Below are 15152 nucleotides of genomic sequence, written 5' to 3' on the forward strand. Positions count from 1 at the left end.
TTGTAAAAGTAACTTTGCATTCCCTGCGGTCAAATCAACTAGGATAATTAGTTATTTTGAAAATTTTCTGAACTGCGCATGCGTCTATTTATTTTTTGACAGTATTCAGCTCTGTCTTTTGTGATTCATGATTATTATTTCGTAAAACGATTTTTATATTCGTTAATCGTAGTTATTTTTTGTGCAAAAAATATATTTTCTGCGTATTTCACATTTGCCGTTTTTATCGAGTAAATCGAAACAGATAATTAAAATTAAGCTATTATACATTTGATAATTTAATTCGTTTAAACTTTATAGCTAACCTGAAAAGCCTGAAATTTCACACAAGTGGAATCAAATTTTTTTTAGTATTTTAATAACTGTATTTTATAATTAATTTATTTTTAATTAACTATATTTTATATTTTATTTTATATATTAATAACTAGTATTTTAATAAATGTCAGAAATAAATAAAAATAAATAGTTCTTGACGAGCAAGTAAAATTGTGTATTTTCAAATAAATAAAATATCTGATTAAATATTACATTTTGACTGGAAATTCTATAGAATTTTTATATTATAATTATAATATCTGATAAAAAATTTTATTCAAAACAAGTATGTAATCCCCGCTTTCTCGGCGCGTTTTTGAGACGCAAAGTATGCCTTTACTTCAAGCAGCAGTTTTACGGTCCTAGGACGAGAAAGTAGTCTTTACTTTCTCGTCCTAGGACCGTAAAACTACTACTTGAAGCAAAGCCATGCTTTACCTTTCAAAACGCACCGAGTAAGCGCGGATTACATTCTCGTTTTGTATAAAATGTCGTGTGTACCTCGGACGCACGCATTTCTCGTCCTCGCTTGTTTACAGTACTCGGCTTCGCCTCGTACTGCAAAATCAGGCTCGGACAAGAAACTTGCGCTTTGCGTCCTCGTTGCACAATGTACTGCAGTACAACACGTGCGTGTGTAGTGTAGTGGTTCAATGTGCGTATGCGTTAGTGTTAGGTGTTCGCGTCCCCCCCGTGTTAAATATTTATTTCATAAGTTTGTGTTAATTCTAAGACGTATACATATAAGGTGAATTATGAATGTGTTCTAAACAATATTATTTTTTTTTTTTATTTAATCTTTACTTTTTGTTTGTTATCGGCATTTTCAGTTATGTATTTCCTGCAACAGACCCAAGCGGCGCGAAATTAATTGAGCGCATTTTAATTCAGCTGTGGTAACTGAAAATTTTGTTACAGTTTCGTAATTTTCAGTTAATCTTTCTACTTTTTAAAACTATTCTCAAATTTTCAGTTACATTTAATTAAATTTCTTTAACTAGTTACTGACTTTAGTTTGACTGAAGTTAGAATTCCGTTAATCATTAAGGATTTTTACTAAAAATTTTGAATTTTAAGTAACATTTAGAAATCATAAGAAACGTTTAGTAAATTTCAAGCAAATGTAACTTATAAATGGTTTCAGTACCATCATTTGGGAAATTTTGTTACATTTTGTTACATTCATTTATTCATTTGATAAAATTTATTCATCATTTTAAATTAAATTTTACTATTTAAAAAGTAAAATTTTACAGATCTCCGACAGTTGATATAATCAGATTCCACGCCATCTATAGTGATGATCTTGGCATTCTCAAGTGGAGAAATTAAACCAGCATTTCAACCCTCAAGAAACTTTTTTTTAATTAAAAAATATTATTGTGAGCTTAATTTAATTTCTTTTACTAAAAACTTTGAATAAATTTTTAATTTCTTATTAAAATTAAAAAATACTACCTATACTTTAGTAAAAATTCTTTTCCTATATAGTTTGAGAAGAAGACACTGTCAAGAGAAGAGTTTTAATAAATAGTATCGAAAAATTTTATATTTGTTTAAATCTAATTAACAAATAATATAACTTAACAAATATATATACCCAATGGGAAATGCCAGTGTAGTGCCGATGTTCACCACTGGCTTAGTACTCAGACGATTGTTCGGCGTAGTCTAGCCGAGCCTCGACAATTAGTGCTGGCGCAGTACAGAATTTTCGTTTCGCCAAAGCTTGGACAAGCCACGGCGGCAAGTGCTGGCTGAGTACACGGAAAAAATAAATTTAGCAGATTTTACAAAACTGTTACGGAGTAGCGGATACAGCTTTTTACGAAACTGAGTTTTATAAAATGTAAGGAATATTTCAGGATAAAGACATAAAGTACAGAATTTTCGTAGTTTATACTGAATATTTTTTAAGTTTATCCTGAAATATTCCTTACATTTTACAAAACTCAGTTTCGTAAAAAGCTGTATCCGCTACTCCGTAACAGTTTCGTAAAATCTGCTAAATTTATTTTTTCCGTGTATGGAAAAATTGTTCACAACGCTCTTTGCCAACATTGCTTTTTTGACATAAACTTGAAAAAAATTATAAAAAAAGTTTATGAATGTTTATAAATATAAATTTATTGAAAAAAATTAATATTTTACTTTTCAGTTGTTCATTTTTTATTTTTATTAAATTTAATAATAACAATTTAACATAATTGTCTAATTTTTTAAATAATAAATTATTTAAACAAATTAAAATTATAAACAAAATTTAAACTTTAATCTCAATAATAATTTGGTTCCTATTAAAATACTAGGTATTATACTTCTTACTATGAATAAAAAATTATTAAAAAATTACTACGTAATTTAAGAATTACGTAAAATGTTAAATGCAATAAGTAAAGTAATTTAATTTAATTATTAAAAATTTAGTTTAATTTATTTTATTTCAATTTATTATTTCTAACGCATCCCTATTTTTTTCTCATCTTTGAATCAATAATTGTAAGCCTGAATGATACTGAAATATTAATACTTTACTGTACACATGTGTCGTTAGCATAGTGGTTAGAGCGTTAGTCTGTTAGTCCGTAGGTTCGATTCCCCTCGTCAGCAATTTTGTTTATTTTCATAGGTTTGCGATATTTCTAGATTGCAATCGTTAGGTACTAAAATATGAAAATCTAATGCACACTTACTGTAATTGTTTATTATTTGATTTTTAAATGTTATAAACAATTTTTTTCTACTTCATTTACTATATATCCATTGTTAGTCTCCATCTTTAATACAATTTCTTTAAGAAGAGAAATATTTTATGAATAATAACTATTTATAAATATTATTTACCATTTTGTTGTTAAATTATTTATAATTATTAATTTACGACTAATTAATAACAATACGGCATTTATTGCGGCAAAATTCTCAGCCAGCACTGGTCCAGTGCTGCGCCAGCGCTGTCTGGCAGCACTGGCAGGCAGTACTTCGCCAGCGTTAGACAGTGTTATCATCCCAGAGTTATGCCAATGCTGTCTGTCACCGTAGCTGCCAGTGCTGGCGCAGTAAATCCGCCAGTTGTAAATTTCCCATTGGGAAGCTATACTAAATATAGATCTACTATTACAAGTCCAAAATTTCGAAAATTTGGACAATTAAACAAAAATAAAAAAATACGTATTTGTTTTTTTTCGATACAGAATAAAAAAAAATTTTTTTTGCTGATTTTAAGAGTTCAACTAAAATCTCACGTGGAATTGCCCATATTCGTCTGGAAAAATAGTAATTCACTTACAATTTATAATCCATATTTCTCTATTTTTTCTATATTTTAACAATTTTTGAACAGTAAAATTATTTCCGTAAAGTTTAAAAATTTCTAAACACTTCGAAAATTGGGGTTTATTTAGAAGACTTTCAGACTAGTTTCCGCGATGCTTTTTTGTATCTAAAACAGTCAAGGAATGGGACGGAAATGGCAGAAGAGTGTTTTGCCGGCAAATAAATCACTTGAGAAATAGAGAGCGAGAGAGAAGAAGAAAGTCAGTAAACGCCGGCGCCTGTAAAGTCCAACGCACAATAGGTTCGCGAAAGTCGTTCGCGAACGAGACGCATGAGATAGACAAGGACACAAATATATCTCTGTCCTTTTCTAACTCATGCTTTGCGTTCGCGAACGATTTTCGCGAATCTATTGTGCTTAGGCCTTAAGTCGGAAAAGATGAGATCGAAGAGATTTCGGCAAAGATCTCTCTCTTGCATTTCTTAGCTCTATCCTATGCACTTGTATTTGAAAAACCGGTTCGATTTCACCTGTAAGCTTCTTTCCACTTGAAGTGTAATTTAAAATCATTTTAATTGCATTTTACATTTTATTTTATTCTCTCCCCCTTCCTTATTTACACGATTATTTAAGAAATAATTATCAAATTAAAAAGCAAACTCATAAATTTTTATTTTTATAATGAGAATTTCTTTTTCTTTGTTTCAGGTAAGTTGAAAGATTCTCTCGTGATTAGAGGGAAAAAATTAGACGAGCATATAAAAAATGGTAAAAACTGCAAGTTTATAAAAATTGACACTTTGTTTGACGAAAAAAGTTTTCTTATTTAAAGAAAATAAGTAAAATTTGGATGAAAATCAGGAAAAGGGGGGAAACTCGGGAAGTGTATTTCAAGTTGACATTGATGGAAACGCCTGTTATGTATCATTTCCGCTTGACAGTGAGTTGTGACGCACGCACAACTCCAACGGACATAAAGACATTAAAAGGGGTTCCACTATGGCCATACGGTGGCCAATTCGAATTTACGTCCCGAATTACGGTCAACTTCTGCAGACACCTGTTCGTTTTGCTGCCTCTCAGTCTGAGAAATGCCTATGACGAAACGAGAGAGAACAAACAAGAAAAATAAAATGAGTAGAATCGAAGACCCCTCCTGGGCAATCGCGCACTCGCCCAGTTTCTCCGCAAGAGATTCGTGAGAACCTTACTGGACAGGTTTCGACGGGAATCTTTACATTTTTTTCCTCCTTTCTTTTGCTAAGTTTAATTCGGTAGTAATTAACGAATAACGATAATTTCGCAAAGGGGCGGAACGCGTGTATATTCTTCACAACTGCCGAAAGAAATCCTATGAAAAAGCAGAATGTAATTCGTTCTATAATTGTGGTTAGGAATTCAATAATTATATACTTATTAAATTCTGGCATAAATTGATCATTCTTTCGAATTCGTGATTTTTAAATATCAATCGTCACTGGAGAAGAATTTTTTACTATCATGTAATGCGTATTCGAATTCTCTTCAGAACAGAATAAAAACATTTTCAATTTTCAATTAACATATTAATCAAATTGATGAATTAGATTCATTAATCATATTAAAGATGATGGTTCGCAATTAAGAATTCATTTTTTTAAATAATAAATTTTAAAATATTTTAACCCTATACCCTGTTCCACGAGAGAATGCTGTCGTAAAAAGACGAGTTTTCGTCCACTTCGCGCAGATATTAGAGAAATTGTCACTATTCGCTAAATTTTGAAATTTAGACGGCCCATTTTCCAAAAAAAAATTGTGGCCAAGCCTTTTTCCATAATTTAAATCCACCGACTCAAGTTTAACTCTCTGCCGACACATGTCTCGACGACCCACGTTTATGACAGTGGTAATAAATGAAAAAAATAGAGGCAATAAAATATTAAAAATGTTTAAATATTACAATTAATAAATTTTTAATAATATATTTGTAATCTATTAATTCTGCCGATTCAAATGATATATAATTTTTTTTTCAACTATGAAATTGAATATTTTCTATTGTCGATCTGCAAAGTAATAAATCTTAACAATTTTTATTGAGAGCTAATTTCACTGTCGAAATCACATAGTTCAATCTAATATATTTTAAATGATTAATAAATTTTAAAAAAATATTTTGAAAAAAATTTGGAGTTCTCATTTGTAATATAATTTAAAATAAAAAATTTTTAATTTTATGTTTAGAAACAAAAATTAAATATCAATGGAATCAGCAAAACTGATAGATTCCAAATTTGTTAATGGAAATTCATTAATTGTAATATTTAAATATTTTGAATATTTTATAGCCTCTATTTTTTTCTTTTATGAGTACCGTCATAAACATGGGTTGCTAGAACACGTGTCGGGAAAGAATTGATCTTCAGAGGTTTGAAATGTAGGTGTTCAGTTAGCAGGCATGATTTTCATTGGTTACAAAATTTTCGGAAAACACCATTTTTAAATTTTTCTCCACCCTTTAAGAAAAAAAAACTGCGCGTCAGAAAGCATTCTCTCGTGGAACGCAGTATAGAAGGTTTTTAACCCCATGCAATATTCAAGGTACGCCCCTGGCTGAACCAATAATTTTTTCACGTTTGAACCCTATTGATATTTCAGCCAAAATTCAAAATAGACAATCAATTAAATATGTAGTTTTCTGAAACAAAATAAATTCTTTTCTCAACTTTTTAAAATTGAGGCCTTGGATCCAATAACTCGCCCGACGCTCGGAGACACGCGCTAATGCCAGTCGGGTAGCAGTGAGTGGCCCAGAGGCGCTCACTGCTCACTGACTGGCAGTTGCGCGTTCCTCCGAGCGTCGGGCGAGTTATTGGATCCAAGGCCTCAATTAATGAAAGTTTAAATTTTAAAATTTTTTATTTTTGGATAAAGAGATTCTGTAAACAATTCTGATAAGTGTCACGAGAAAAACAAAGAAAGAAATTTTTACCCGAGGGGGTAAAATTGACTACCGTTATTACATTATTATTACAATAATTATCAAATATTTCTGCTTTTATCACGACTTATTACAGATGTATTACTAGGTATTTCAGGGTATTAGGGGCCGTACACATAATACGTCACGCGTCTAGGGGGAGGGAGGGGGTTTGAGAATTGTGACTAAGTGTGACATGGGGGAGGGGGGGGTGAACTCATGTGTTACGTCACAATCTTTTAAATTCAAAGATTTATAAGAACTTATATGTGACAATGTCACTTTTTCTAAATAAAACAAGTTAAAAATGCTTTAAACTATTTAATATCTGTTATGTACCTGTTTAACATCTATTGGCATAATATTTATAATATGATGATAAATAATATATTCTCTTAATTTGAATCAGTTAAAAATCATGGTTTTAGCTGACAATCAGTAGTGACTGACTTTTTGCTTCTGAATCAGTTAAAAATAACTGAAAAATTATCCACAAAACACCGAAATTTTTCTAAATATTGTATATTAATGATTTGCTTGCATAATTCGAAAAATTTACTTGCAAAGTTTATTTTAAAATTGTGTAAAGATTTAAATTTCTCACTCCAATAAATGTCTATCGTCAAATTTTCTTAATAATATAGCTTGAAACTTTCCTGAACATTTGAATTGCATTTTCGACTATACTTTCGTGAAAATTTTCCTGAAAATTTAACTTAAGTTTTCAGGAAAGTTTCGCGCTAAACATTTTTTGAAGTGGGATATTTAAATCTTTACACAATTTTCACTAAACTTTGCATTTAGATATTTCAAAGCTTGCGAGTAAATCTTTAGTAAATTTTTAGGAAAGTTTCGGTGCTATGTAGGTAGTTGAACATGACTAATTGAATCAATCAAAAACAATTGTATTGAAACATCAGTTATTTTCAACTAATTGTCAAAAAAAAATATTACTATTTGAATTAGTGACTGACATTTGCTTCTAAATCAGGTATTTTTAACTGCGATTCAATAATTTAGAGTGTAAGATATAATATATATTGTCCAATGTATAAAATTTACAGTGAAATTTACGTGTGTGACGTGACGTAGGGGGGAGGGGGGGTTCAAGATTTGTGACGAAGTGTGACATAGGGGGAGGGAGGGGTTAAAAAGGGTCAAAAATCGCGTGACGTATTATGTGTACGGCCCCTTACGACTACGTACCTAATAAGGCATTATTACTCGATATTACGTGGTATTACACAATTATTAAAAGAAATTGCACATTTCTGCTTTAATTTTTACTATAGGTCTGAGGTGAAATCACTATTTCCGAATATGTCAATTTTAATAAGATATTAGTAAAAATTCCAGGCAGTTTATATTTGACTTTATAAATAAATAGCAAAACTTAACTTTGAATTTCTTTCTTTTCTGTGCATAAATTTGGAATAACCGCGATGGACGAATTTTTTAGAAATCAATATTAAATTTACCACAAATTTATTTCTTGGAGGTTTTTGGGTTCACAGAATACAAATCGAATGTCATTTCAAAAATTCAAAATGTCGAATCAAATATGTTGTAACTTGGAAAAAATAAATTCTATTCTAAAATATTTTAAATTCCGTTAAATTTCCAAGAACATCGGAGGGAGATTTTTGAGTACATTCAGTACATTTTATAATATTCGAAAATCAAATTTAATTTTAAATTCGTTTTGGTAGAAATTTTTTGAAATTAAAGAATTTTTTGATTTTTTTATGAACAAAAAGTTTTGAACGTTCAAATGAACGAAATATTTTTTGTTAAAAATATTTACATAGATTATTGATTACAATTCAAATTAAAAACTCAAATTTTACATTTAGAAACATTATAATTAATTTGCTTAATAGTGACGCAAAATTATAGTAATAAAAATTTAATTTAAAGAAGAAATAAATAAATTTCGTTCATTTGAACGTTCAAAACTTTAACCTCCTATTTTTTTTGGATCTTCAATTTCAGACATCATATACATGTGTGTATTATTAGTGTAGCGATTGTCCCAAGAGAAACCCATTTAAACATTAATATACGACATGCTTTCTCGTGCGTTTTAATTAAATTAGAAATGGAGATTAAATTTTGGCGTTATTATTTTTTTCCTTGACACTTCCGTGTAGAAATTGAAAATATAGGACTTAGTAAGGGCCTGAATAGACGTCCTTTCGTTTAGCAAGGCGCAAACTAGGAAAATTAGTCAGGACCCGTCTAATTTCGTCACGCTTGAAATATCAGGTGATGATGTGGAAAGATAGAGAGGTTCTAACTAGATTGCCTTGTCACTGCCTGAATAGAAAAGCAGAATGTAGGGATTTAACTAGAGGGCCTTTTTAGCGCCTCATTAGTTTTTCTAAATACCAAAGCAAAAATTTACGACAGACGAAATATTGCGCCAGTAATACTGAACAAGTTACTGAACAAACACACATGTAAACAACACTGTTTCGACTAATCAACCTATGACTAACTTAACACTAACACTAACGCATACCTAACACTAACTCGCACGCTATGAATCTACTTTCTCATCGTCCTTATATACTAAACAGAACATTTCTTTACCGCTTGTGAGAAAAAGTCAAATATTTTGAAATTTAAAAATAGCAAATGTTTTTGCTCAAATAGTTTTGTAGCGGCAGCACAATTTTCAGTTAAAAAATGATTCTTTTCTTTATATTCATTTCAATTCTCTATTTTTACTATTTCTACATATAATATTGAATTTCATATTGCTATGTAAGTACTCGCTCAATTGATCGCTTTCTAATTTGTATTTAATCACCTATTATGGGCCTAGGTAAACTCAATAGTTCGGTTGTCGCAAAATCAGCCCTGTCGCCAACTTAATAGGTTTTTAACGTGTTTCGTCTCGCCCTTAGTCTACTATTGCATGAATGTCATTCATGCATCTGAGTTACCTTAAATTTAGTTTTAAGTAATTTTTAATAGCTGTTAAATGATTTTTAATACGTTTTCTTGCTATAAGAAGCCCCGTCTTCTTTACAGAGAGACAGTTCAATTTTCCGAGCGATTCGACCAACACGAGTAGTAACCGAAATACACACGAGCAACTTTTTCCTATACGAATTCACTTTTTTATTTAATGTAAATTTTCAGTGTAAATTCTGTTGTTGTTAATTAATAAACTGTTGATAAATTGAGAAATAAACTTGACACTCATTCCTAACAATCCCACAGTTTTTATATTTTAAATAGTATTTTAATATGCGTTTGGATCCATTTTTCTGATTAATTTCATTGCTTATTATTTAGAAATTAGGATTTTTCAATGAAATTGAAAATTAATTTAAATACCTAATAGGGGCATAAATAGATACCAGATAGATTTCCCTGTTTAGACAAAAAGGGCATTCTAGTCAGAGCCTGATTGAAATATTTAATAGGGGCATAAATAGATCTAGTTAGATTTTCCTATCTTCTGAAGATCGGAAACTTAATACGATATACGATAAAAATCCGCAGTCGACTATCTTTTTCTCTCTCTTCAGAATGGATTAATATTTTACAATCCTTGTTGGCTTAATTGGCCACCGGAAGATATATAAATTACTCGCTCTCAACCTGAAAAATACACAAATTTTTAACTACATATACTATACTAGCAAACGATAAACTCAGTAATTTTTTATTATTATTCCCAGGAGGAAAAGTCGGACGAATGTCGGTGTTTACAACCGCCTGGGATCCGCGCCCGTGCGGACCGCCAGTACCGATGTTTTGTACCGATTCGGATTCCAAAATTCAACCGGCGTTGAACAGATTAGGCTCAGAATTTTGGATCCGCCTTTCTACTTTCGTCAGTACTGGCGTGGTACTGGATTTGTTCCGCCTGCGGATTTCATTCTTCTACGCGCGTCGGAAGAATGACGGATGTTAGGTCTGTACTGGCTCGGTGCTGGGGCGGATCCGACTGCGGATCTCGTCATTTATTGTTATAGTTCACATTATCAGTATAATCATAAATTTATTTTATTATTATAATTAATTATTACAATAACTAATTGCATTTATTATAATATTATTATTAGTTAATTAATAAATAAATTAATTGTATTGATGCAAAGGAAGAATATAAGAAACTTAATTTTTTCATTATATTTATAAAAATCCAACTTTATTAATGTGCAATTAAATAAATAATTTTTAATAAATAATAATATTAACTTGAAAGAAAATGTGTTCAATATATAATAATACCTACAATAAATAACACATTAAATAAATATATAAAAAACAGATTATTAATTTATTTATTGTTAATTAATTAATAATCTCTTTTTAATTTAAACAATATATTAAGTAATTATTTATTGACAATTTATTGACACTTTTCTGCAAATTAAATAATTAAAAAAATATGTTGTGCATTCAAATTTCATTCAATTATTAATAATTACGTAATAAAATATTAAAAAATATAATAATAAAATAACAATTTTAACAAGTTCCTTTTTTAACGAAATATTAAAATATTCATAAATACCGGTATAACATCAGTCCGTATTTGAAAATTGTTTATTGCCGCGTAGTAATTTTACAATTTTCATTTTAGCTAGTGAGACTTGAAAGCATTTAAGATTTGAGAGTTCCATGCGAGCGTAGCATAGTGGTTAGCGTGCGTGATTTCGGTGCGTAAATATTCGGTTAGGCGTAGGTTCGTACCCCCAAGCGTTAGGATTTTTCAAATGTGAATATAAAAAAATACCGTTAAGTGTATAAAAAAATGTGTAAAGTGAACTATCAATGAATTGTTATCAGTATTTATCTTTTGCAATTAATTATTATTTTTTTATTGATATTTGTTGAAATTATTATTTTGATGCGAGCCGGTTGTCAGGCGGTAGAATGCCAGCATTGCCAGCGCACATCTGGCTAGGAAATGAAAGATCCGCAGTCGGTACAGTGCCGGCTCCCAGCCGGTTGAATTATACACGGAACGGCTCTTCGCGGCCGGTTACCGGGCGGTAGAATGCCAGTTCCGAGACGGATGGCCAGCCAGCTCCTGGCCAAGTCATCTTTTGGTAGAATACCAGTTCTCGGGCGGTAGGCAGGCGGTTCCCAGCCAGTACCACTACTCCGGCGTCGGTACAGGCGAGGATCCGCGCCGGTTGCAAATTTCCCACTGGGTTATTATGCAAATTTAAATTTTTTTTATTTTTAAATATCATTTTCAATTTTTGAATGATTTCAGATTCAAAATTAAAAAACATTCACTTATTAACTTATTATTATTGTTTATTTTCTTAAATATTACTAAAACTTCTCAGAAATAATATTTTAATATTAAATAATTTATAAGTATTTATATCTAATACTGTTAAGTGCACACGGTAATAAATAAACTATCAAGATTGATTCAAGCTTGAATAAAGACTGGATGTTGAAGCTCCACTCACGAAGATTGACCGAGTGTTAAATCGAGCATGGGACGAACATTGGTGTCCCATGCTGAACCAATATTGAGTGACAATGATATAAAGACTGCTTCAACTCTGGGTTACCCACGCTGGGCGTTCAAGACTCAGTCAAGTTTCAACCCATCGTCAGCACTGGTCTTTCGCGCCTGGGAATATAATATAATTCTTCGCAGGAATTTAATTATTTATAATACTTATAATTTAAATGAAGTTCCTGTAAAGAAGTCCATTATTTCTAAAAAAATTTATAAAATGTCATCTTTTATAATAACCAAAAATTTACTTATTTTCTCAAAATTATGAAAAATAATACACTGCAAGCCCGATCAGCGGTCACCCGATCAGTGGTCACTTGTTTACGTCGTTTGTAGATGGGGCGGGCGAGGGGCCATAAGGGAGTCGAAAAGTTGTGGCAGTAGCGTATACATTAAAGACGCTCTGGCCCCTTAAAAAAAAATTCAGTAGTCAAGTAATGGTAACCCATCATAAAACAGTTCGTACGGCCCTATATGTTTACGCCCGATCAGCGGTCGAGCACCCCCGGAGCTGACCGCTGATCGGGTTTGCAGTGTATATCTAATTTCTAAGTTTTTGTTTGCGAAAATATTTTTACAAAACGAATTCTCTGAATAAGTAAATTTTTAATAAATCTCAATTAATAAAAATAAAAAATTATTAAATTGAAATGAAATTTTGAAAAGGTTTTTGGAGTCGCTGATTGTGAATTTGAAATACATTTTATCAAATTCAAAATGGCGGACAGAATACGGCTTATTTTTAAAAAGTCTGGCGTTAAAGACTTATTTAATAACCCAATGGGAAATTGCCAATGCTCACCATTGGCTAAATAATGGACCAATATTGGCTGCCAACAGTTTTTTCTTGGTCAAACATTGGCAACCAATATTGGGCCACTATTGCCAGAGTCTTGGGATGATCACGACTTTGCCAAGCATTGGCAGCCAATATTGGATCAATATTGGCTGCCAAGACAAATGCCGGACTTTCCAAGCGTTGGATATTCATTGGCAACAAATATTGGACCAATATTAGTGACCAATTAATTACCAATGCTTTAAATTAAATTAATGCTTGGTTATTTATTGGTTACCAATACTGAACCAACATTTGAAATCAATATTTTACAAATACCAACATATAGCAAAAATTTTTCAAAAAAAAAAAAATAAATTACTAATCTAAAGAAAAAAAAATTAATTTTATTGGAACACTCTGTTAAAAACAGAATGTGATAAAAATCAGACAAAGATAATATTTGTCTAAGTTCGAGAATGCAAGCGTCTCCCTTATATAGAACTGGTAACACAACTTGCTGGTGAGTGAAAGAAGCTCTGGCGCACCCTGGTGTTCGATTTTGAAATGTCCCGCGCTGCTTCAAAGTATATGCTCGAAATTACTTTGGATAAGTGCCACCAGGGTGCGCCACAGTTTCTTCCTCTCACCAGCAAGTTGTGTTACCAGTTCTATATAAGAGGAGACGCTTGCATTCTCGAACTTAGACAAATATTATCTTTGTCTGATTTTTATCACATTCTGTTTTTAACAGAGTGTTCCAATAAAATTAATTTTTTTTTCTTTAGATTAGTAATTTTTTTTTGAAAAATTTTTGCTATATGTTGGTATTTGTAAAATATTGATTTCAAACGTTGGTTCAGTATTGGTAGCCAATAAATAACCAAGCATTAATTTAATTTAAAGCATTGGTAATTATTTGGTCACTAATATTGGTCCAATATTTGTTGCAAATGAATATCCAACGCTTGGAAAGTCCGGCATTTGTCTTGGCAGCCAATATTGATCCAATATTGGCTGCCAATGCTTGGCAAAGTCGTAATCATCCCAAGACTCTGGCAATAGTGGCCCAATATTGGTTGCCATTATTGCACCATTATTGGTACTGCTGGCTCCCAATATAGGACCATTATTGCGCCAATGGTTAATTTCCCATTGGGAAGTCGAGGGGGTATATACTCCCGTATTGGAATGTACACTCTTCTTGTAATAGTCGTGTAATATCGCGTAATAGGGCGTAATAGTACGTTATTACGTGGGTGTGTTACCTAGACATATCTCTGTATTGCCCTGTAATACCCTGTAATACTTGGTAATAAGTGTAATTTTAGCGTAATAAGTGTATTGGAGTGTACACGTTTTCAACCAGTAAATACCCCCTCGTAATAAGTCTTACTTATATTATAAGTTACGTTAGATTAAATAAATAGCATATTAATTGAGATCGGTGGTAATAATGGTATTGAAAAAATATACGAGCTTAATTAAATTAATTGGAATTAGTATAATTACTCTTAATGATTAGCAGGCCGCGGGATTAAAAAGGAGAAAAAGGGAAAAAAGTAAAAAAGAAGAGGAAAAGGAGGGAGAGATACATGTCGATGCAAAATGTTTCGAGGAACAGAAGGCCCCTGACGACAAGTGCCCTCGCATATAATGGGCCTTGCCCTTTTTTTTACTCTCGACCTACCCGACTTGTTTCTTTCTCTTTTTAAGGACTCGGGTGACTGGTCAGCGACCAGGGCTCAATTCGGCATCGCCGCGTATATAAGCATAGTCGGGATCTGAGATCCCAAGAAGAGGGCCCCATACAACTCCCCCTCATTCTACCATGCGGTCGGATCCTGGCGCAGATTCCTGGGCCTCGTGCCTTGGTAAAGAAACGCTATTACGTCCTTTTATTTGCCGAGCCATGAGCCAAAGCCGATTCCACGGCCATTCTTTTCACGTGATGTATTGTGGACTTAAACTTCTTTAAACATATGCGAGAATCGTGCCGCGTGTCAAACATTACAATCAAAGTTGGATTTTTATTTTACACGATTCTTTCCACTTTATGTATATTAAGAGAATTATTGCCGTTTTATTGAAATTTTATTTTCCTTCTTTTTTTATCATTTATTTAAAGAAATCTTTATTTACTCTTATCAAAAATGAACTTTGTCATTCTTTTCTATATTTTACTTTGTCAATTATGTTATATTATTCAGATATATGTAAATTCAGAATTTCCACGTCTAAATTATTCAAATGTTTTGTTTGAGAACGAAATTTTAAGACAAAAATTATTAAAAATTTTTAAGTGCAATATTTC

The 15152-nt window shown here is 31.6% G+C and overlaps 1 protein-coding gene across 1 annotated transcript in view; it reads left to right on the plus strand.

The window, feature by feature from the left end:
- The first annotated feature begins 806 nt into the window (after positions 1 to 806).
- LOC122497605 (BMP and activin membrane-bound inhibitor homolog) overlaps positions 807 to 15152 on the plus strand; it is a 71620-nt gene continuing 57274 nt past the window's right edge. Inside the window, exons 1-2 of the mRNA XM_043604834.1 lie at positions 807 to 951; positions 4229 to 4363. Of these exons, the coding sequence (XP_043460769.1) occupies positions 807 to 951; positions 4229 to 4363 (280 nt within the window). The remainder of the gene's footprint in view (positions 952 to 4228; positions 4364 to 15152) is intronic.

This window comes from Leptopilina heterotoma, unplaced genomic scaffold (assembly GCF_015476425.1).
Source record: "Leptopilina heterotoma isolate Lh14 unplaced genomic scaffold, ASM1547642v1 Lhet_134, whole genome shotgun sequence".
In the NCBI taxonomy this organism is placed as follows: domain Eukaryota; kingdom Metazoa; phylum Arthropoda; class Insecta; order Hymenoptera; family Figitidae; genus Leptopilina; species Leptopilina heterotoma.